At 31.1% G+C, this 25,645-nt stretch overlaps 1 protein-coding gene across 2 annotated transcripts in view; it reads right to left on the reverse strand.

The window, feature by feature from the left end:
- Positions 1-25,645, reverse strand: part of LOC111058078 (neuronal acetylcholine receptor subunit alpha-5) — an 82,625-nt gene that overhangs the window by 45,305 nt on the left and 11,675 nt on the right. Inside the window, exon 1 of one of the 2 annotated variants that reach the window (XM_039429235.1) lies at positions 3,102-3,550. The exons of the other annotated variant lie outside the window; for it this stretch is intronic. Coding sequence (XP_039285169.1) covers positions 3,102-3,171 — 70 coding nt within the window. The 5' untranslated portion in view covers positions 3,172-3,550. Of the gene's footprint in view, positions 1-3,101; positions 3,551-25,645 lie in introns of those variants that run through there. 2 annotated transcript variants of the gene reach the window in all.

A 25,645-nucleotide genomic window follows, 5' to 3' on the forward strand; every position in this document is an offset into this window, starting at 1 on the left:
CTGATTTTTGTCTTGTATTAACTTATTAAGTTACTTGATACTGGAATAATATGATATAATAATTTTAGTAGCCTAAAGCTATACGTTTACACCAGAGTTGATAACACGAGTTATTAACTTGACTGAATCGTCAAAAATTTCTCTTTAGAAGAAAAGTAAATAACTCGTTTTTAACAGAAAACTCCTTGTTATTAAATAAAATGTTATTAACATATAATTATGTTAATGACGTTGTTGTTAACATCAGTTAATAACAACAATTTTTTAGACTTTTTTTATTAACTCCGGTGTAAACACAGTTTTAAAATGGAAAGTGAGTATATTTTACTTGGGTTATAGGATAAAACTGGATTATTGTTTTGAACTGCACCCTTATCAAGTCTCGTTTGTTTTAAGCCTAATATGTGATTCATTTTGAGATTGAACATCCAGGGTCCTGTTGCATTTACAAGCAAATATTTTTTGAAATACGGTAAGTCAAAAGTAAGTTTGTATGGACTCAGTATATAATGTAATCAATCGATATAATCTTTATTACAATTATTATTATTTCTAGTGCTTTCGCCATAGTTTTCTATTGTTAGTTATTATTCAAGTATGGTAGTGGGCCTGATTATTACTAAACGAAAATCCAAATTAAATGCTGTAAATCACCTCAAAGAGTGATCCGTGGTTTAGTGGATAGAATGCTTACTTAGCAGCATATAGAGATCCTGGGTTCAAACCCTCTCATTACCAAAAGTTGTTTAACCAGATCACTCCCGTGTTATCGGATGGGCACGTTTAACTGTCGGTCCCGGCTGAAGTATGACAGTCGTAAGGCCAATTGACGGCTTAAATCATATATATTCCGGTGGTGGGACCATCCCGCAAGGGAGTCCCCACCAACAAAAGCTATACGAATTTACTTTAATTTTTTACCTCAAAGACTTCTGCAAACCTACTGCAAATATTATATATATATATATATATAATATATGTAGTATATATATATATATATACTTTAATTTTTTACCTCAAAGACTATATATATAATATTTGCAGTAGGTTTGCAGAAGTCTTTGAGGTAAAAAATTAAAGTATATATATATATATATATATATATACTGCTGATTCACAGTAGCATTTAATTTGGATTTTCGTTTCATAATAATTATTAATTCATTAACATTTTAACAATTGCAATCTCTCAGTATATAATTTCCATCTGTTTAGCATAGGTAGTTTTCTTTATTTAATATTTTCTCATTTTTATGTCACATTTTTATAAGTTTGTCATGTTTTTTTATAAGTATAGTCTATGTTTTTATAAACAGACTCAGTAGTATCATAGAGAAACTTACGCTATTGTTTCTCTATGGTAGTATTCTGGTGTTGAAATATAAAGTAGTGCAATATTACCAAAATTCAGTTTATTTCATTATCATAAAACAACCATATTATTCCTAAAATACTTTCAAACTTTTTCGTGTGAGCATTACAAAGGCATTTCAATCAAAGCAATCAAAAAGTGGTGAATAAACGGTATAATAGGTTTTGTATAGTTAGATATATCTAATATTTATATATCTTTCTTTATTCATATGAAAGAGATACTGTTGAATTCACTTGTTTACAAAGTAAAGTCTATTACTGTAATATTTCTTCATATTGATTTCAGTTACCATGGTTCTGTGACATAACATAATTTGGCTCATCGCTCACTGTGTCACATTCGTCATAACAGGTGGTTGGTTTATTTTTATTATTGACATAACTTTATTATTGATAAGTCATATTACATAACAAATAGACGAGTACAGTCTGAATAAAGAATATTTTACATCAATATAATATGTATTTCAGAACTAAGACTTAGACAATATAGTTATATGTACCGTACCCACTAATGTCATGAATAGGCCTATCCTATTATATTGTAATTACGGGTAGGTAGTTCATATTATATCATTGACACACTGATCGGGGTAAGTGAACGAATAAACTGAATAATAATTTTAATAACTGATCTTTTGTAACTCGGAAATTTCCAATTCAAAAATATTTTCTCTTAATATGAATTTCAGATAAATACATAAAGCTTTATTATCTTCACCATTTCTAATTTTTAAAATAGTATCAATCATTTTCCTATCCGAAGTTTCCTCTTCGGAATCGTTCAACTTCTCAATCGAGCATAAACTGAAATTGTGATTTTTCATGACACTGACTACTATTTCGTCTGGTTCACCCAATGATTTAATTGTTTTTTCTGATAACTCCATACGCGTCGTATGGATACCGTCTTTTGCAAGCCTTTCTAATTTGAAGATATTATTTGACAATTTTGTCCATTTGAAGATATTATTTGACACTTTTGTCCATTTCTGGCATTGTTCTTCTTCTTCTCTTCTTCGTCGTCGTCGTCGTCTTCTTTTCTTCTTCTTCTTCCTTCTTCTTCTTCTTCTCCTTCTTCTTCTCTTCTTCACCTTCTTCTTTATCTTCTATTTCAGCTTCTCTCTCTCCTTCTCCTTCTCTGAAAATTCGGGGCACAGCTACAGGAGCAGTCATCTGTGGTGATTTATTCTCAAAACCCAATAAATTGTATAAAATCGGAATTTTTTCTTCTGCAGTTAGCAGATCAGACTCGGACAGTCCTTCTTGAAATTGATCTTTATCAAATGTCGAAAAACGTATGTGCCTTTTGATGCAATTGAAATATTCTGCCTGCAAATCTATTTTTCGCCGATTAGCCTCTGCAAGAGCCCATTTTTCCGTATACTTGAACAACTCCAGTTCAGAGTCCAAACTCAATGAGTCCAGTTTCAAAATTGTTTCTAGTGTATGAATATCAGTTGACAGAAACTTTTCACTCTGCATTACTTCTCTAGTTTTGTTCTGAAAGACCGTCAAACAATGTTTTTCAATGTCTGGTATGTTATTCTGGTGTGAAAACTCATAAACGTCCAACACTTCAGAAACAGATATATTGTCTTCGATGTATTGAACACATTTTGACATAAGATCAGGAATTACATATTTCCAAGAGACCAGATATACTGAACACGCTTGTAGACCTGAGGAGAAATTTACACTATCTGTATAGATAAATTGTTTCATACCTTGAAAGACATCAGGTTCAACGTCCTTCACCTCGAAAGTTGAAGCATTGTGGAGTCCATCATACAGCATAGCTCGAAAACAGGACTAGAGATGCCAAACAACAGTTTATGTCCTTTGATTCTGCTCTTTTGTTCACCAACCAAGAATTCACAATCACTTAAATCGTCGTTATTGAGGCAAAGTTCAAACTTGCTCTTCAAGGATTCTGGAGTGGAACTCGTCATGTCTGTTCGATTGTTTGTTTAACACTCGGTTGATTTACAAATAATATGAGAATTGTTGCAAGAATGTTGTTTATAGGTACTTGGTGCACGATTTTATATTGAAGTCAACTTCATTCATAAAACTACACACGAAAATGATTCAAACTATTCGATCAAAGAAACTATGGAACACTATTGACAAGCACTATGGATTGTGAAATGCAATTCAACTGCTAGTATAATAAAGTTAATGAGAACCGATTTATCTCTGAAAGCTTTTATCTGTATTGCACAGTTCTGAGTTACCGTACAGTAGTAGATTTCAGATAAGATGATTTCTTTACCAACAATAAATTTCTTGTGAAATTTGTCGTGTTTTGTAGAAACAAGCAATATTTTATTTATTTATTTATTATTTTACAAAGGCGACTTCCAGAAGTATTTTAAGTCTAGGTGATGATGATGATTAATGATTTACTTATGGTTTAATATAATTAATATTAATATAAAGTGATTGCTGGTGAATGGAACGCTTATCAGTACCCTAGCCTATTCAATGGAAATTACCGGTACGCAAATTCCCGAGTCAATAAAATTTTTTAAGAAATCATACAAATTGCAGGATCTAGCCGAAGTTACTTTCATCAGAATATAACTTTTTATGTGGTCACATAGTTTGTATTTACTGAGCATTCAATTGTAATTTCAAGTGAACAATAAGTAGATAAATATTGTATAGTTATATTATGTATTAAAGCCATACTATCTCCGTAGATAATTTCAAGTTTTGTGTTTGTGTGCAAGAATGATTATAAATTGACATATGATTTATTTCAATGTTTATCATATTCAATATTTATGTTCTTCATTATATAATATTTACATTTATATAGCCTAATTATTTTTATTATGTAATATTCAAGTGTCCCCACACAGGGTAGACACATAATAGGGAACACATAATATATCAGAAATTAGGTAAAAATATTGTATTAGCTTTTTGGGATGTATTTGATTGTTTATTTATTTTTTGAATAAAGAAGAAGATGTAACAATTAGAATTGAAGCTGAGTTCTGAGAACACTCTGTGGTGACCTTTTTCGAAGTTTTTCTATTCTCATACCGTACTATCATGATATATGATAATGAAATAAATTTTGCATAAATATTTGAAGTTTGTGAGATATGAGGAGCGTCTTGGATTTTTCATAACAGATCACTTCACAAAAACTGGTAGGGAATATAAAGGCATGTAGTTTTGGGCGTACATGTACTGTGTATTTCATTTTTATTTTATTACTCTTTATTGTTGTCTTACATCATTCATAAGTTGAAAATAGATATTAACCAATACAAAAATATTGATGAGTTTATTATACAATATTAGATGAAAATAGATAAATCAATTTCAATAGGTTAAATACAGTATTAACTACGGTACGGTACATATATTTATTAAGATAAAATACTGTACTGAATTTTTTCAAGATATTCATTTTCGAGAAGTTTTTATTAAAGCTTTCGGAGTAATACAATTCCAGTTACTTCGATTTGATTCTATGAAGATTGAATGAATTCCTCAAAAATTGATAATTTATGAAATTATATATATACCTATTTTATTTGATAAACAACAATTTGTTGGAACATAACATATACTTAAGGTAGGCGCACACAGATCGTCATCGGACGGACGGCACGCATCGGACGGATCGTATGATTAGATTTAATGCATTGTTTTCAATGCATCCGTATAGGTATGCGCACTCCAATTGAAAACAATGCATCAAATCTAATCATCCGATCCGTCCGATGCGTGCCGTCCGTCCGATGACGATCTGTGTGCGCCTACCTTTATACTACAGTACCAATCCTGAAATATATACATTGTTTTTATTTCCTAGCAATTTGAAAATGATCTATTCCAAAATTCAAGTTAGGTTGAACAAAAACATTTTCCTGTAGAGATTTATTTCGTTTTACTGTAATAAATTGATTGTTTTCTAGATCGATAAACTCTGAAAATGTTCCACAAATGGATGCACACATTCACAACCTTATAATAATCAAATATGTGTTATCAATCTTGAGGTTATAGTTGTTTTCTATAATCAAACAATCCTTCTATTGTATAGGCTTTGTATCACAGGAGTTTAAAAATAATGGACATTAACTTTAATCTCGCAAACAGTGTTTCCTCATTAATTTATATGAATATACTAGCCGTCAGGCTCGCTTCGCTCGCCATATCCGTCTAGCAAGGGGGGCTCCGCCCCTGGACCCCCTACTGGATCGTCCGAGAATGAGATCAGCAGGCTCGCTTCGCTCGCCTGCATTTTTCATTTGGGCATTTTTATCATATGTTAGGACAATCCAGTCGGGGATCCAGACTAAATGGCTGGCTAAACGGATATGGCGAGCCTGACTGCTAGTAATATAATATTCCCAGGATTGAAGTAGCAGTGCCCAATCAATTTTTCCGCGATAAATGCATTTAAATCTTCAACTTGGTGCCAACCTAACAAAGTCAACTCAACTTAATGCCAACCTGACAAAATTATTAATTTAGTTGCCAGTTAACAACTGTTTCGAAGAGGTTCTCTATCTAGATTATAGTTCTATAGTAACATATGATATGGAAATTTCAATTATAATTAAGAGATTGGGAGAAGAAGAATATACATGCTAAAAGACGAACTTTAAACCCTTAAAACAACCCTTAGAGTTGAAATATTGCCAAAATTTCTTAGTGCGCCTCTAAAGGGCCAACTGAACATACCTACCAAATTTGAACGTTTTTGGTCCGGTAGATTTTTAGTTATGCGAGTGAGTGCCATTTCGCTTTTATATATAGATATCTGAAAATACCCCAAAATAAGGGAGTAAGATAACTTTGAAAAACCAAAGTTCTCCTGCCGATTGAAGAAACATTAAAAATTAGTCTAAGGCATATTATGTCTTAGAATAAAAACGTGTAACAAATATCAGATCACTGGAGAATTCAAGCTATCAAGCTTTTCATAAATTTATTTGTCTCCTCATGGCAGAAGGTTTGCGCCAACGTTTTCACTTAAACATTTCTATGATTAAATGTGATAGAGAACATTATCGTATTGATCTTCTAAATCCAGTTACATGTACATAGATTTTCGTAAAATTGATTTTTTACCGTTCCTATGAATTCTAAGAATTCTATGAATTGTTTATACCGGTTCATCACAGGCCAGGCTGGTCTGAGCTATTCATGACTTTTTTTCACTATGCATTATCAACTCAGCAGTTCTAATACACAGACATCACTACTTGGAATGCCATGACATTTTCTATTCTTTCAATTCCTATTATTACCATAGATCGATTCAGATCAGCACAATGTTTATTCTGTATGTTCATATAGATTTTTCTGATTGTAAAAAGAAATAGTCAATAATTGCTGGGAATTTAAAGTGATATTCAATGATTTGAACCTGATAAATTGGATTGTTGAATGACAATTGAAATTCAGTAAATTTTACTGTACAACATTCCTTTTCCTCCTATTTTATTGGGTGATGAGTGGAGATGATTTATGATTTCATATTTGGATTCATCTTTTCATAGTTCAATATTTTTTTGGAAAACTAGAACTTTTAAAATTAAAAATGTTTATGTATAAACTTCTCAGGTGTTCAAAAACTTCTTAAAACCTTTGCCTGTCCCTTTGTGAGGCAGGAGTATTATTTATCTTAGTACGTACTATATAATCATATGATAATGGAAAGCTATATTAAAAACAGCTATAACTCCCTTGTTTTCGGGTATTTTTGAAAATGGGACTTACGCTTTAAAGAATTTGGGGTCGCTGAATCCAAATCCGAAATCAGAAATCTTCTATCTATATTTTAAGGAAGTTAGACTTTGAGAAAAAGTGATGAGTCATAACTTTGAGCAAACGGCGGCGTAGTTGTTAGATCTGTCGGCTTATTCGTAAGATCCCCATGTGAAAGTACAGGAGAGCTGTAAAATATGAAATATGATCTTCAGTAATATGATCATCCAGGAGCGAGGACTCTGCCGTGTGAAACTGGCCTATAGGTATGCGCACTCCAATTGAAAACAATGCATCAAATCTAATCATCCGATCCGTCCGATGCGTGCCGTCCGTCCGATGACGATCTGTGTGCGCCTACCTTTATACTACAGTACCAATGCTGAAATATATACATTGTTTTTATTTCCTAGCAATTATGAAAATGATCTATTCCAAAAATTCAAGTTAGGTTGAACGAAAAAGAATTTTCCTGTAGAGATTTATTTCGTTTTACTGTAATTAATTGATTGTTTCTAGATCGATAAACTCTGAAAATGTTCCACAAATGGATGCACACATTCACAACCTCATAATAATCAAATATGTGTTATCAATCTTGAGGTTATAGATGTTTTCTATAATCAAACAATCCTTCTATTGTATAGGCTTTGTATCACAGGAGTTGAAAAATAATGGACATTAACTTTAATCTCGCAAACAGTGTTTCCTCATTAATTTATATGAATATACAACAATAAGCTTGAAAACGTTGAAATATCAAAGTATTAGACACACATTTTTATGTAAATTTTTAATGATAATGAAAGATCGAAGAAGTCTCAACAATAGATAGGCTACTACTAATTTTAATATGGCTACTATAATTTTAATTATAATAAGCTTGAAAACGTTGAAATATCAAAGTATTAGACACACATTTTTATGTAAAAAATGATAATGAAAGATCGAAGAAGTCTCAACAATAGATAGGCTACTACTAATTTTAATAGTACCGTAGCATAATATATAATGTCAACGAGCACTTCCCAACGGGAAGTTATATAAGTTAACACGTTCACACACCAGTTATTAATTTACGAGCGCTCTACAATTTTCAAACTCCAAAATTACAGAGCTCTTCTTATTAGTGCAAATGAAATACGGTAGTTTATTTGGATCTTATTAATTGAATTGTCTTTTGTCAAGTGACTGTTATTAAAGTTTGTATAGTTTGAGAATTCACAGCGGAGCCGAGGCAACTTAATAATTATATATTAGACTAGGTACTCGTATTTTTGTAGAAATTCGATTTCATTTTCACAATAATTCATCTCCAGTCTCATATTGAAAAGCGTTAGTGAATTCCGATAAATCCTCAAGTACGTAATGTTATTGTTATATTTTTAATGTTTTTTGTTTTAGTGTTGTTTCCAGTTCATCTAGAGAAGTAGGTAAGTGTATATACTATTGAGGTAGATATGTGTATTTTGATAAAAAATATGATCGTCTTGGCTTCTAGAGAAGTAAACTTTGGAATAGTATATAGGTCTAAAATCAGATCAGGAGTAATTATTGTTTTCCAAAAAATCATATCATTGGTGAACTTATAGGCCTACCAATCGATTACAGTATCATTAGTACCGGTACTGCTTAGCCATTATTATTTCAGTTACATGTATGCACTGATCCGTGTTTCGGATGGACACGTTGAGCTGTCGGTCACGGCTGCCTAAAAAGCAGTCGTTAGGTCATGTCACAGGCCCTGAAATTGATCAGTTGCGACCTGAAAACTCTGACACCAGACCTGAGCCAGCCAGGTCACACGATATTATTATTATTACATTCACAAATAATAATATTCTTTACTGTCGTATTTCATAAAACTTTAAAGTGAAAAAACACTCACATTCTTTGATGTGGCGACCTTAATATATGAATAATATTCATCTTGTTTTCACTAATCCAGCTGCGTTTACACCAAAGTTAATAACGAAATGTTATTAACTTAATCCTTATAGATTCTATTAGATTGAACATATCTTATCATACACACATGATGAACATATATGTGTTTGTCAAGATCCGTTCAATCTAATAGAATCTATAAGGATTAAGTTATTAACATTCTGTTAATAACTTTGGTGTAAACCCAGCCTAAAATATTATCACTACGGTATTGTATTTTTATAACTTTAAAGTGAATGTGAGTGTTTTTTCACTTCAAAGTTAAATAGTTAGTATATTATTACACCTAGTAATAATATTCAATCATTTTTTTTCCAATAGTCTCACTCTGAAGCTGTGTGTAACCGTAATATTTGGGTTTATAATTTTAGAATAAATATAAGGACAATCCAGTCGATTTTATTATTACTCCAAGAAATTGATTAAAAAAACATTTGCCAGCTCAATTGGTTAGTACCGACAGTATTTATTTATTTTTATTACATAAATTATACTTTTATTCATTAATTAATAAACAGATGAATAATATCAGTGTTTTTATATGTTTAGAATTTAAAATAAATATGGGAGGAAACATAAAAAAAACATGAATGAGAATAAAAGTAGGTAGCTTTCAGAGTTGAAGGATTTTTTTGATTATATAGAGATGAAATCAATTCAGTTTGTCACTCACTATTGTTTTAAACTTTGAAGTTCTTAACATGCATCTTGTTCTGAAAATGGACCTCAATGAAATTAAATTACTTTTAAGTGGAATAAAAAAGAACTCTGTGCATTTATGCTTCATTTTAGTATGGTGACACCCCAAGAATAGAAATATTGCTAATTTGCCATTGTAAATGACTAGTATAAGTTATATTACTGGAATAATAGTATATCATGTCGACTTGTAAATTGCTAATTTGCCATTCTAAATGATCTAGTAAGTTATATTACTGGAGTAATAGTATTATGTCGACTCCTCCCTCAATATTCTCTTCTAATTTCTCCCTCAAGAAATAGGCTACTAAACAGAAGAGACTTGCTAGAAATAAGGCAATATAAGGAGCTCTAAACAGTTGTTGAAAAAATTATCGGCTTTTCACTGTAATTTCTACTCCGTTATTGAACTTCTATTATGACGACACTACAGTTTAATATTTTACGTGTTAAAAACGTGTCCTCACGTGGAGGGCTTTCGGATTTTTACAAATCCATTTTCAACACTATTTTTTCAGATTTGAAAAAATCTGAAAGCACTCCATGTGAGGACTAGTTTTAAAATGAATATTATCAAATACTAGTTTTTAAATGAATATTATTAATATTCATTTAAAAACCAGTACTCACGTGGAGCGCTTTTGGATTTTTCAAATTCCGTTATTGGACTGTAGTGTCATCATAATAATTCAAAAACGAATAATTATAACTCACAGTTTGTCATGGTTAGCAAAAAAATATGCGTATCCTACTCCGTATTTCTAATAGTAATTTATGATATTTTTGTCCTCAACAATAAAAAATTCCAAATTTAAATAAATTTATGTATGAAAATTCAATGTTGCAGAGATTTAATGGAGCCCTCCAGCATGGAAAGTGAAATAATGTTAAATAACAATTCTGAAGATGTTGGTCCACAGCCAATTGTGAAGTTCAGAAATGCTTACAAGAGGTATGGCCGGACAGCTGTTATACTGCGTGGACTTAATATGACAATACCAACGGGCACTATGTAAGTTGACTAGTGTAGCATTATTTGGGAATCATTATTTCAAACAGAAAAATGCTTTCTTCTGTAGCTATTGAGTTTGAAATCAATTGTGAATTTTAGAAATTTATTCGTGATGTCTTATTCTGAACAATGATTAAAATATAATTCAATGCTCTGCTCTCTTCAGTACGGTATCGATTTATATGGTTTGAATAAGTTATTCCGGGCACAAATGTCATGATAAGGCACTCCGTGGTCATTTTTGGGTAACAGCCGTGGAAGATGTCTCAATTTCTCTCTTTCATTTGGTGGAAAAGTGTGTTTTCCGCTGCAAACAGTAGGCTACTTTTCTCTCTTTTCCGATGACGCTCCAGCCGTGGAATATGGACTTACAGCCTCCAACCAGATGTCATTTTAAATCTTTGGAAATATTCTAGAACACTGTATCAATAACACTAGTGTTTCTACTGCAAATACATTTACAGGGTGGAAAGTGAAATATTGTCCCCAAAAAATGTATGTTTCAAGTTTTTGAAGTTGAATAAATCATTAAAAGAGTGGTCGAAATGAGACGATCCTCTCGAACATCATAGTTTGGTTAATTCTAAACACTTTGGTGATAGAACCAATCCGATATCTCTCACAATAACTGAATAGCAAGCGATATAAAAATTTCTGTCAATAATGACCGCCATCTTGAATTTTTTAATGATGTTGAATATTTTCGTTGTTTCCATCATCAATATTCTTATTCGGCTTGTTGTAACGAAGAGATTGAGACCATTTGCAAGTCTCTATCTTGAAGTAGTCATGAAAAATCGATTTTATAGTTCTAGCTTGTTACCTCATGCGTAAGGAAAAACGCACCAGAAATCATGCAGGATGTTCTTTGGAGAGCGCTGGAGAACTCATTTTTTTATGTACAGCGCATGAAGATATGTCGTTCCAAAGTTTAAAAACTCTCTAAATTTCATAGATTTAAATTTCTCTGTATCTCTTACACAAAAAAGTTATAATGGAATGAAATTTGAAATAAATTAGAAAAAAAAGTTTTTTAGGACTTTTGAAGGTTATAACTAAAAAAATATTTGTTTCATAGGAAAATTTTATGAAACAAAAATTGTGTAGAGGTGTAGATTTAAAAAATATTATCGTCTAAGAAAACGGTTGAATATCTTGAACTGTTATTGAAATACAAGCGATATAGCAAAACCCTGAAAATTTTGGCGACCATCTTGCTTCCGAGGTGTTTGCCTGTGATTTCGACTTATTATCATCATCACGATCCTTATTATGCTAAACCTAACGAAGAAATTGAGACATCTTTCACGGCTATTACCCAAAAATGACCACGGAATGACGTACATTCGCGCCCGGACTTAGTAAATTAGTCTATGTTGTATAAGAAATTTAAAAAAAATTACCACCGCAGTAAAAGATATGGTACTTTTGATTTTAAATTTTTTGAAATGAATATTGCAGTCTGTATGTAAGTTAATTTGCGCACAGGTTTTTTCCTTTTTTCACTGTATTACCTAAATTTATATCAAGTACTATACTCTACTACAACTCTACTTGTACTAACTCACGCCATACAATAAAAATCTATTGTAAATATGTTTCTAAACTACCGTATACCTATATAGTGAGAGGTCTACGTTATAATGTCAGTGTTTGTTTAGCAATGGTATTGCTATCCTTGTCTATCATTTAACAAAGCGAATAGCGCTATCTCTTTCTCGCTTTGCTCTGTTGCCAGATCGTCTTTTAATAATGTGCAATTGATAATTAATAAACAAAATATTTCATCTTAATCATGAAATGTATTATGAGATTATTGTAAAATATAATTTCTTGCTTATAATAAAATAGCCTATAATTGATATTATTTTAAATGAGAATGAACAGTTAATATTACATCAATAAACCTGTATCAGCTACCGTCTATAGAAGGCATTGACTAGACAGAGGATCGGCAACGTTGGTATCTTTCTTCACTGCCTTGAAGTTATCCTATCTTTCTTCACTGCCTTATTTTTATAAATACTATGTACATGAAATACATTCAATATAAGGATATGAATAATGTAAATTGATCAATAAATTGATATCTGTATCTATTCTGTATGTGATCACAGCCTTCACTGACTATGAATCAACGTGGACCTCACTACACAGAATAAATATTCGATTTGTCTTGTCATTTTAATCTACACATTTATATAAATATATAATACATTACCATAAATGATAATACAGAAAACAAAGATAGACTAAAAAAACTTTTTCAACCAGTTAGACTGTAGGCTATAGGTACTATAACTGTAGGACAAGACTTCTACAATCTTACTGGTGACTCAGTCATCGAAATATATCATTTATTGAGTGTTTCTAATCTACCTGGGTCTATTCTGTATTATATTATATGGTGATGTATTATTTATTTATAAAAGAGTAGCTACCTATACTATAATGACAAGACGAATCAAATATTTAATTTATTCTGTATATATCATTATCATTGAACTCTAAAGTGTAGGCCTACCATATTTATAATGTACTACATTACCATAATTATAGCCTACGTGTATTCTGCTTTCATTATCATTCTTTATTTATTCATACAATAAGTACATCCCAAGTAGCAAAAAAATATTGTCTCATTATTGCTACAACATTCAGCAACATTGTTAAAGATATTGTCATTATAATATTGTAGCAGTATTGTCATAATATTTTTGCAATATCAAATCATATATTATGTAAACATTGTTCAGCAATATTAAATAATATCTATACAACATTGTCGCAATATTGAATAATATATCATGTAAATAATGTTTGGCAATATTGAGATAATATCAATACCGTACGGTACAACATTATTACAATATTAAATTAAAAATTAACTAAATATTGCTAAGCAATATTTAATAATATCTGTACAACATTGTTACAGTATTGAATGATATACCATGTAGATATTGTTCAACATTTTCAGATAATATCAATACAATATTGGCACAATATTGTATTTGATGATATCATCAAAATTATAGGGAGAGTAAAAATAAGGTACCCTTGAGATATTCCTCTCCCAAAATAAGATAAGGTTACACATAGGATGAGGTTATTGTGTTGTTCTTTTGTATTATCTAACATTATTGTACTCAACTTGAAAAACTGGTGTAACCGTTGAAAATCAAATAATTTATTTATTGCAGATATGGTCTGTTGGGACCTAGCGGATGCGGTAAAACAACACTGCTCAGCTGCATAATCGGCAGAAGAAAACTTGACAGTGGAACTTTGTTTGTTGATGTAAAGTCCAAAGTGGATATGGGCTATATGCCACAGGTATGCCAATTCCACTATCATAATATGCATGTTTAAACTGATTAAATTCCAACCAAACAATGTTGCTTCAGCTGGAAATAAATTGGAAGTTGCATTTGTTCAAATGCTAATTAATGAATAATTATTATTAAACGAAGATCCCAATTAAATGCTGTAAATCACCCCGAAGACTTCTGCTACTGCAAATATTGACAAATCAAATCAAATTTTATTCACTCGAAATTCATAAAAAATATTAACAAACCTTTAAACCCAGTTTACAACAGGGTAAACAGCTAGTAGATGGAAATCTATTTACAGCATTTAATTGGGATTTTTGTTTGATAATAATTAATTAATGTTGCTTCAACTGTCCTAAATAATGCACAAGTATCAAATGTTCACAGTCCAGTATTCATAAATATTATTCAAAATATTATTTTTTGGGGGAAATAGAATTGTAACATTAAATTGTTTGGACAGTGGTATCCATCATTTGTAATAAATGATTGGTGACCTGTTTGGTAAAAGTATAATAAAAGGGGGCGATCCACCAGTTCCCAGACGGGAACACTGTAAATTGTTGTTGCGTAGCATTTGATGGTAGAGCAAAAGCAGTTGGTTTTTTTTATATTATCAACTAGATGTTTTTTGGAATTAAAAGAAAAACATTTTTTTTTAGGAGTCAGATTTATTTTATTTAAAAGAAGAAATTTCTGTTTGATTTAAATGTGAATTTTAACATATTTTGGTTTTATGAAATTAGTTATGCTACAACTATTCTAATACAGAACAATTAAGGAGGGTTATGAAATTTTGAGCATTTAATCAATTAAAAAAAATTAAAATAAACTTGTTGCCAATGATTTTTCAAAACGTTAGACAGAATTGTGTTGGAGAGATTATTGTGTTTTTTATTTAAACAAGTTATTTGACAGTTCAAAAAACATTATTCATTTATAATTAATTTGGAATTTCTAAAATCAAAACAATATAGGAAAAATAAATTGAATGTGGAACGATACCGTTATACAGTTGATGTCCATGGGAATGTCCAGCCACGGGGCAGCTCGGTCTGTCTCAGGAGGTAGGCGATCAAAAAGTGTGAGAAATTATACATAAAGAAAAGTGGAAAGCTTTTCCCACTAGCTGGCTGGAGGGGAGACTAGCCCCACTTCTACCTCTCCTCAGCGTTTTTAGTTTGTCAGCCAAAACTGTCTGATCACAGCTTTTAGTTTTTAAAGTTGGAAAAAATTATTTCTCTCCAGAAGGAACTGATGTTTGGGGGTATGTCAAACCTTGTGGTTCATGACAGAATGAACTACTGATAATTTTTAACTTGGAGATTCCTCTATTGTGCTATAATCAAGTTTCTTTCCATTTTCCTTAAATAAATCGAATGAACCAATGATAATGAGAGGAAATAGAATAAACTACTAATGATTTTTTTTCTTATTCCAGTAAATAATAATATAATATTTGAAGCATCTAAATGTAAAAATATACTTTGTGAAAATATAATCAAGGACTGAAAATTTTGTTAAGTGAACAACTATATACAAGACTTAACCTATTTCGGACTATGTGTAACCTTATCAAATTTGGGAGAGGAATTCTCTACTTGGAGATACCACTATCATGCTATAATAATATTGAGTTTCGTTCCATTTTACTTGAATAGATCTGATAATAATATCGAGTGACCTGGCTGGCTCAGGTCTGGTATCAGAGTTTTCAGGTCGCAACTGATCAATTTCAGGGCCTCTGACATGACCTAACGACTGCTTTTTAGGCAGCCGGGACCGACGGCTTAACGTATCCATCCGAAACACGGGACTGGCCCGAGATAAATATCTTGCCCGGGCCGGGATTTGAACCCGGGCCTCTGAATCATAAAGCCAGCATCTGATCCACTCGACTACGGCCACTCCAATAGATCTGATGAGCTAATGATAATGAGGGGAAGTAGAATGAACTACTAATAATTTTCAAGTTAGTGATTCCCCTATATATGCGAATTTTCAACTTCCCTCATTTATCCACGCTTTTTATTTCAATAGGAAGTATCACTGTACGAGGAGTTCCAAATTCACGAGGTTTTCCGATACTTTGGACTTTTGACTAACCAAACTGAAGACTACATCAAGCACCGTGAGAAAGAACTTGCAGAGCTTTTAGATCTTCCTCCAACAAACAGACTTGTCTGTAACTTGAGGTAGGCTTATTTTGAGATTACTTCAATAGTTATAAAGGGTCAAGGGATCAAAGGGTTGAGGTCAAGAATCCGTTAAATATTTTAAAATTAGACTCACCATTTTTCATACAGTGAAATTTATCTGTAATTATTATCTACTACATCTAGTGCGCTTTAGCAAAATAATTATTCAATTTTAGAGGAAACATTCCATATCTTCAGGCAAATATTTACACTGACCATACAACGCTCTAGCATATTATGTGTATTATTAAAATAAAACTCGAATCAAATAAATTTATTCATCAAAAACATTACATTACAAATTAGAATACTATAACAATTAAAACAATGAATTTTATGCATTGAATAATTTTCCAATAGGCAAAGATAATTCAATGAATAAATATACACTTCACTATAAATGATATGTGTTGGGATATAAGTTATTAGTTGATTGTTGCGTGTTATTACTATTAACAAACTTCATTCACTAATATGGGATTAAAGTTTTTTATAATGGAATTGGTAAAAAATTATAATACAAACAAAATTATGAAATTAGTAGATAAATATTAATGTTCTATTAAGGATAATAATAAGGGAGTTAATTTTTAGAAAAATGATAAACTAGTAAAGGAAAATAATGAAGAATAAATAGTTTCAATATTTATAGTCTAACTACGTTTTCACAATTTTTTACTCCAATATCAACTAACCAGGAAAATAAACTTTTCTTGAACCTGTGTCTACTAAATTCTTCCCTAATGTAACTTGGTATGGAATTGTAAATTTTTGGTCCCAAATATATGTAGTTTCTTTGCCGAAATGTAGTGTTCATCCTTGGTGCTATTAAATTTGTGTTTCTCTGCCTTGTTTGATGGTTATGATCTGCCAGTCTTATGTGTTCGTTGTTTTTCCTCATTCGCGTGATGATAGCCTGGATGTAGAGTTGTCTTACACTCAGTACTTTACTGTCCTTGAAAAGAATGTTCGTGGGGAATTGATTCTCCTTGAAAGCTATTAGAAACAATTATTCTATGTTACTTTTATGTGTTTGTATCAATTATTGAAATGACCACTCCTACAAAAATTTTTATGACTATATATATTCTGACTTTGCCTTGTACTGTTGGCTGTAAATGAATTGAATTTGTGTTGAACCATTAATTTCGAATCGATTCAAGGTTACAAATTAGAGTTTCATGATTAAATTTGAAATGAAATTTTGATTTAATTTTCAGCGGTGGACAGCAAAGAAGGGTTTCAATGGCAGTAGCTTTGTTTCACAACCCAAAGTTCCTTATCCTAGATGAGCCCACTGTAGGATTGGATCCACTCTTATGTGAAAGGTAATTGGCAGCTATTTTTCAATAACTGTCAAAGAAGTGTATCAAGTATGGTACTGTACTCACTATGAAACGTTTAGTTGTAGATTTCCCAAGTTGAGAATGATTTCATAGATAGAGATCTCAATGAAGGAAAAATATCAATTGGCTACCCAGTATAAAATTTGTAACGTGATTTTTCAACCATCTTCCATAAATATAATCAAAGTCCAATGGAAGAAAATAAAAAGTAAATAATACTCAATATTCAGAACTTAAGGCTGTGCAAAGGCTAAAAATTAACTTTCTACTGGTGTTATTTTTCAATTTTTTTCGATTTGTATATCATCAAGCTATCAAAATGAAAAAGTTTTCTCAGGAAAACATTTTTTCCGATCATTAATTTTTGAGATAATATGAGCGCCTAACTTTCAAATATTTGGGACAAAACATTTCAAGTTCGATAAGAGATAAATCCATGAGATTTAGAGGATAGATTCTTCATGGTATTGTTGATCTAATAAAACAAAAATCTCTGAAAATATTAATATTTGAGAGAGTTATTCAATTCACTAAAAATGACCAAAAATAACATTTAGTGAGTTATTTTTGGTAAGTTGAATAACTTTCTCAAATTTGATATTTTCAGAGAATTTTTATTTTATTAGATCAACATACCATGAAGAATCCATCTTCTAAATCTCATGGATTCATCTCGTACCGACTTGAAATGTTCTGTCCCAAAAATTTAAACTTAGTCGCTCATATCTCAAAAAGTAATGATCAGAAAAAAATGTTTTCCTGAGAAAACTTTTCATTTTGATAGCTTGATGATATAACAAATCGAAAAATTTGAAAATATATCACCAGTAGAAAGTTATTTTAGCCTTTGCACAGTTCTTAACCATCTTTGTTAGGTATTGTTTGTCAAAAACTTTTTCTCATTAACAAATGGGATGTTTCTAAATAGAAGTGTAGATGGGTTTCAGATAGAAAAAACACTCATATAGGGGGGACGGTATATGAGTTTCAGATATGAAATAACCACCATGTGACATCATTATATGCCACACACGCAAATATACGAAATATAATTCGTATATTTTCAATGGGTAATTCACGATCTACAGAGTGTTCCAAAGATATCTTCTCATGACGAGGTTATTATTTAATCTACTCTCTATGGGTGGTGACCACATGTAAGTTATTGATTACATTCCCTTCCATGTTTCGTGGATAATCTCCAAGACCTTCATTTCAAACTAATAACTAAAATTCCAGAAGACTTAATAAGGATAAAATAATAAAAAATCCAAATATTGATATGATAAAATCGTGGGTAAAACAAAACTATTATTTAAATTGAGAATTGAGTGGCTGAATCACCAATTTTTGGCAATAATAATTGTGTAAAAATTATATAAAACACGACAATTTCAATATTATTTTTCTGTGCATCTATATTGTTTATCAAGTACATGAATATTGATGAAATTTAACATCCATAGATTATCATCAATCAACAGAATTGTATCATTTGTACTGCTGTTATTAGATTAAAAAATGTATTTCTTATTTTTGGAACTCGTGGCTGGAGCTCAAGGCTTCTTTTTCCAGTCACGCCAAAAACTATTGCGATTTAATTCAATTTAATAGTAGAACAAATTGAATAGGTAGTTTCTGGCATGTCTCTTATTCTCATGAATCTCAACTATGATCCCATAAGCAAATAAAGTGAAAGTGCGCGTGATTTTTTCGAAATTTGTCTTCAAAATTCAGTAGGTAGCCTATAGTAGTGTAATACGGTATTAAATTTGTAAAACTGCTTAACTAACAGTTATAAAATCTACTTTTCACTAATTTCAAATACCGTATATATAAATGTACAATGAAATTCATGAATAATAATAGCTCTTATCATTGGTTGATAGAATTGGCTAACTCGGTACTCGCTGACTCCATGTAAAACTGCCATATATGAATCAATACTAAACGATCAGAGCAGTTTAGCTTGGAGTGAGCGAGTTCCGAGTTATCCAATTCTATCAACCCTTATTCATGTATCGTGCAATCTCAACGTTGACTACTATAGACCTATTATTCTATATTCAATTTCCCATCAAAATTTATGAATTGAGAATTAAATTTCATCTGCAATTCACAACTCTTAATGGAGCTCTTATTAATTATGTTTTTGTTTTTTACAGCATATGGAAATATTTTATACATATAACGGATGTGGAACACAAAACAATTATCATTACAACCCATTATATTGAAGAAGCGAGAAATTCACATACTGTAAGTTCTTTGACTGATTTCAGTCAATTTTTAGAATTAAAATAACTCGTAATTAAGTTTTCAACTAGAACTTCTCATATCAACATCTCCGGCCTTAACAAGCTATGAATCAAATCTGGGAGGAGAATGAGATCTTCAAGGTTTTTGTGAAAGAGTTTAGGGTATAAGAAGCTCTTCCAATATTAAACCCTCACCCAAAAAAGGGAGTTTTCAAGTAGTTAGGAAATTTATATTTTTCAGAAACAAGAAAACACGAATTTGAACAAACTTTTACTATATAATATATTGATCATTAATTTATTGTGTAGACTTGATACACTTCTTCAAAGTAGTCCACACTACTGTAAATTTGTCATGAAAATAATAATTATTTTATCAGGGGAATAATTCTTAAAATTTCTCAAAATCATGTTCAATTTTCCCTATTGCTAGTGAAATATTACCAATTTAATGATTTAAGAGCAAAAAGTGTTTTTATTTATTCCTACAATATTGGGGGACCGAGCTTTGCTCTGGAGTGTAAAAGCATAGAAATTTTGTAACGAAAGATTGAATTTATAGTTTATATTTATATATTCATTTTCTCAGTCGTACAATTATTTTTACAGTTATATGAGGAGGCACAACAGGCTTATGCCCAAAACTGTCCCTTTTCAAATTTATACTACAGTCCAAATCAAATAATCTAGGTTAAGCTACTGTCACTCATCAAAATAACAATTTATTCACACTTCAAAAAACAAACACATCATCAATTATTACAAATAGATATACTATGAATTCGATTTAGAATGATATACTATGTTTGCTACAATATATTTGTCAATATACTATGTACTATTCTTCACTAACAGACTCTTGTTACTATTTTGGACTTTCTGAAGTAAACGCCATGTTTTCTACAAAAAAGAGAAATAAACGAAAAAAAGGTATTCTTGCTGAATTTTTCTTCTCGTGAGATCAGCTGAATGATCCCACACATGCACTCGCTCACTCACTTTCATTATCTACAGACGACGAAATTCTCAGCAGTTTTTCCAAGGGTTATCCTTTAATGTCGTTCAGCGAGTTTCCCAGGAATGAGACCTAGTGCAATCAAATTGTTATATCATTAACCTACTTTGTGGGAATCGTTGGAGCCGTTTTCGAGATCCGGTCACATACAGATATATAATTATATAAACATAAAAACATCTAAACATATAAACAGAAATTTCTCGTTTAATAGTATAGGATGAATCACAATACAGTATAGCAGAATGAAAAAACAGTTAATGATGGATATGATACATCTGAGTTTCCTATATTAATTTTGTTCTAGATTTTGAGGCAATCGTAATAATAATAATTCATTTATTTTATCCATAGATTCATAAACATGAATAGGCTATAAGATCTTATCAAACATAAATTTACACAGAAATTGTTAAGTAAGTTACAGAGTAAAAATTTAATAAATATAAAATACATAAATTAAAATCTATTTAGGCAGGCACTATAAACTAGAATATTTCACAACCTATGATCCCAAATCAGTAGTTGGTTGTAGTTTGTAGGTTGTAGTTTCACAACCTACACAACCATGATCCCAAATCACACATCCAATCCAATAGAATACTCGCTTGGTTCCGATATGTAGATGACATATTAATACTATACAGGGGGAACAAAAGACAACTTGAACACTACACACCCACCTCAACCGCATACACCCAAATTTGGACGTTCACACTTGAATTAGAAACCATCAACAGCATAAATTTCCTGGATATCACCATCACAAAACAGAACCAATCATTCAAAACATTCAAAATATACAGAAAGCCCACAACAACCGACACCACAATCCATTGCACTTCAAATCACCCTATCCAACACAAACTTGCAGCCTACAACCACAAGCTATACAGATTAATAAATATCCCAATGACAACCACAGATTACAACACTGAACTGCACACAATAAAATATATTGCACAACAAAATGGATATAAACCCTCAATGATTGACAACGACTACAAAAAATTAAAAACAACAAGAACAATCCGCAAAACTCTGACAAATACAACACTGATATCATACAGCATTCGTCACCCTCACATACCACAACAATAAAACTTACAAAATAGCAGCATCATTCAAGAAAATAAAATACAAGGTTGCATACAGAACAAAAAACTCACTGAAAAAACTCTTGTCCCCACACAACACCTCTCAAAATCAATACAATAGACCAGGAATTATAAGCTAAATTGTAAAGATTGCAGCAAATTACAAAGATTGCAAAGATTGCAGGTAAAACAGCTAGAATTTCAATATAAGATTCAAAGAACACACAAGAGCCATACCCATCCGTCCTCCATTCCAAATTTGCAGAACACATTATCTCCACTGACCACACACACCCTGACATATAGACAACAACCTCGAAATACTCCACTATTCCCACAAAAACAGATTCATGACTTGTGAGTCGCAGTTAACTAGTTATGTTTGAATGAGAAGTTCTAGTTAAAAACTCTACTTAATCACGAGTTATTTAATTCTAAAAATTGACTGAAATCAGTCAAAGAACTTACAGTATGTGAATTTCTCGCTTCTTCAATAAACGGGTGTAATGATAATTGTTTGTGTTCCACATCCGTTATATGTATAAAATATTTCCATATGCTGTAAAAAACATGAACATAATTAATAAGAGCTCCATTAAGAGTTGTGAACTGCAGATAAAATTTAAATCTTAATTGATAAATTTGATGGGAAATTGAATATAGAATAATAGGTCTATAGTAGTCAACGTTGAGATTGCACGATACAAGAATAAGGGGATAGAGTTGGCTAACTCGGAATTGCTGACTCCATGATGTTAAACTGCCGTTTGAATCGAAACTTCTTGATCGTGTAGTATGATTCATATGGCAGTTTAACCTGGAGTTAGCGAGTACCGAGTTAGCCAATCTATCAACCCATGAATAAGAACTGTATTATTATCCTGAATTTTCATTGTACGTTCATATATTTAAAATAGTGAAAAGTACATTTTATAACTGTAGTCAAGCAGTTTTTACAAATTTAGTACCGTATTACACTACTACCTACTGAATTTGAAGACAAATTTCGAAAAAATCACGCGCACTTTCACTTTATTTGCTTATGGGCAATAGTTGAGATTTATGAATAAGAGAAAGCCAGAGCCTACCTACCTATTCAATTTGTTCTATTATTAAATTAAATTAAATCGCAATAGTTTTTGGCGTGACTGGAAAAGAGCTTGAGCTCCAGCCACGAGTTCCAAAAATAAGAAATACATTTTTTAATCTAATAACAGCAGTACAATGATACATTCTGTTGATTGATGATAATCTATGGATGTTGAATTTATCAATAATCAAGTACTTGATAAACAAAAATAGATGCACAGAAAAATATTATGAAATTGTCGTGTTTAATAATTTTTACACAATTATATTGCCAAAAATGGTGATTCAGTCCACTCAATTCTCAATTTTAAATAATGTTTGTTTTACCCCCGATTTTATCAATATCAATAATTTGGTTTTTGCTATTATTTTTATCCTTGTTAAGTCTTCTGGAATTTTAGTTATTAGTTTGAAATGAAGGTGGAGATTATCTACGAAACATGGAGGGTACATGTTATCTACATTAATAACTTACATGTGGTCACCACCATAGAGAGTAGATTAAATAATAAGCTCATGAGAAGATTTTTGGGACGCTCTGTAGATCGTGAAATAATTTCCAATGAAATATACGAAATATATGTTCTCATTAATTGGCACTTGGTAAAGGCCCATATGAATAAAACAGAGCAAATGTCATGAGCAAAAGCATTGAGCATAAGGTTTTGCTCATGAGCAAAAGGTAGAAGCAAAAGCATTTGCTCATTTTATATGAATAAGCTTTACCTCATACTCTAACCTTATGCTCCTGAACTCTATGCTCACGTATTTTAAAGATTTTTCATCAGCTGATTCACTTTTGTAGCCTTACTTTGTTTTTATAGCTCACGGAAGCGCTAAATATGCAAGTAGGGTGCACCGCTTGTGTTTGCGTCGTCTGCTCTGTTTTCTATTTATGAATAGAGTTTTAGGTTAGTTGAGTTTAGAATTTTGAAATAATAGCGTGAAAAAATGTCATCTCTATAATAATCTTCAGCATATTCTTATAATATCAGTAGCCAGCCTACTTATAATCGTCTACACTCTCATCTTCTTAAATGCCTATTTCCTATTTTGTGATGGCTATCTTTAAAACAGGTACCTAGTTTTTGTATTTATTCTTTTGTAGGAATAATGGTGATATATATCATGGTTGAATCTAATAAGAGTTTTATAGTTCTCATCCAACTATTGGTTGTGATCGTATCTGGTATAGTTTCCTCTTCCTCATACGAATTAGTTGAGCCATTTTACTATGAGCAAAATGTGATAAGCTGCTCTAGACTAGACTCACCTTTTTTGAAGCATTTGCTTCAAAATTTGAGCAAATGCTCTAGTTTATTCATACAATTTTGAGCAAATGCTCAAACTATTTTTTTGATGAGCATGAGCAAAAGGTTTTGCTCACGTTTTTCAGAGAAAATGAAGCAAATGCTCCCTATTTTAGAAGTATAAGCAAATGCTCAACTTTATTCATATGGTCCATTGTGCACGCAAACACTTGCATTATTATAACCTACCGCACTTCAAGCTTCGCCAACAAGAAAATGCACGAGTTATATCAGGTGACACCCATATCGTTTCTACTCTTTCCCCTCTATAGAATTAAATTATTTTAATTCATTGTATTACTATAGTGTGGTCCACCTTATAATGTCAGCTTTGATTAGCAATGGTATATTGCTATCCTTGTCTTTCATTCAACAAAGCGGATAGCACTATATCTCTTTCTCGCTTTGCTCTGGTGCCAGATCGTCTTTTAACAATGTAGGTAGAATTCATAATTAATTAACAAAATAGTTCATCTTAATTATGTAAATTCATTATTAAAAATATATTGATTATTTTTAAACGAGAATGAAGATTAATATTACATCAATAAACCTGTATCTGGCTACGTCTAAGAAGGCAAAAGATAGATGTTCGGCAATGGTTTTTCCTATCTTCCTCCCTGCCTTTATACGTGGACCTCACGAAATAAGAATATTATATTATAATCACTATAGTCAATGAACCTAAGATAAAATAAAGAAATAAAAATATTAAATTATAATTTATAATATAAAATATGTTATTATTACCTAGTCTATATTATATATTTGTATAATATTATTAAAGTCAATGAATCTATGATAAAAGGAAGAAATACAAATATTATAATATAATAATATAATATTTCTATTATGAAATTATAATAATATTTGTAGTGAGGTCCACGTAGTAATGGCAGTAGAGAAAGATAGGAAAAAACGTACTATATCATCAAATATTATGAATAACAAGGGCTAATTATAGTGAAAGAGAAAATGGAAATAGTAGGCTACACTTTTTTAGAAATCACCATTTACTTCTTTCAAAAATACTCCAATCAATTGTTGATTGTTTTATAATTTTAAAAGTTTAACGTGTTGTCTAAGCTATGAGTTTTTGTTTTTCAAGATGGTGATATTTCTGAAAAAGGGTACTATTTCCAATGCAATTTCTTGAAATTTTAATAACTTTAAAAACTTCTATTGGCGATTATTCTAAGAGAAAAAATTTGATAAGATATGATGAT

This window comes from Nilaparvata lugens, chromosome 5 (assembly GCF_014356525.2).
Source record: "Nilaparvata lugens isolate BPH chromosome 5, ASM1435652v1, whole genome shotgun sequence".
NCBI lineage: Eukaryota > Metazoa > Arthropoda > Insecta > Hemiptera > Delphacidae > Nilaparvata > Nilaparvata lugens.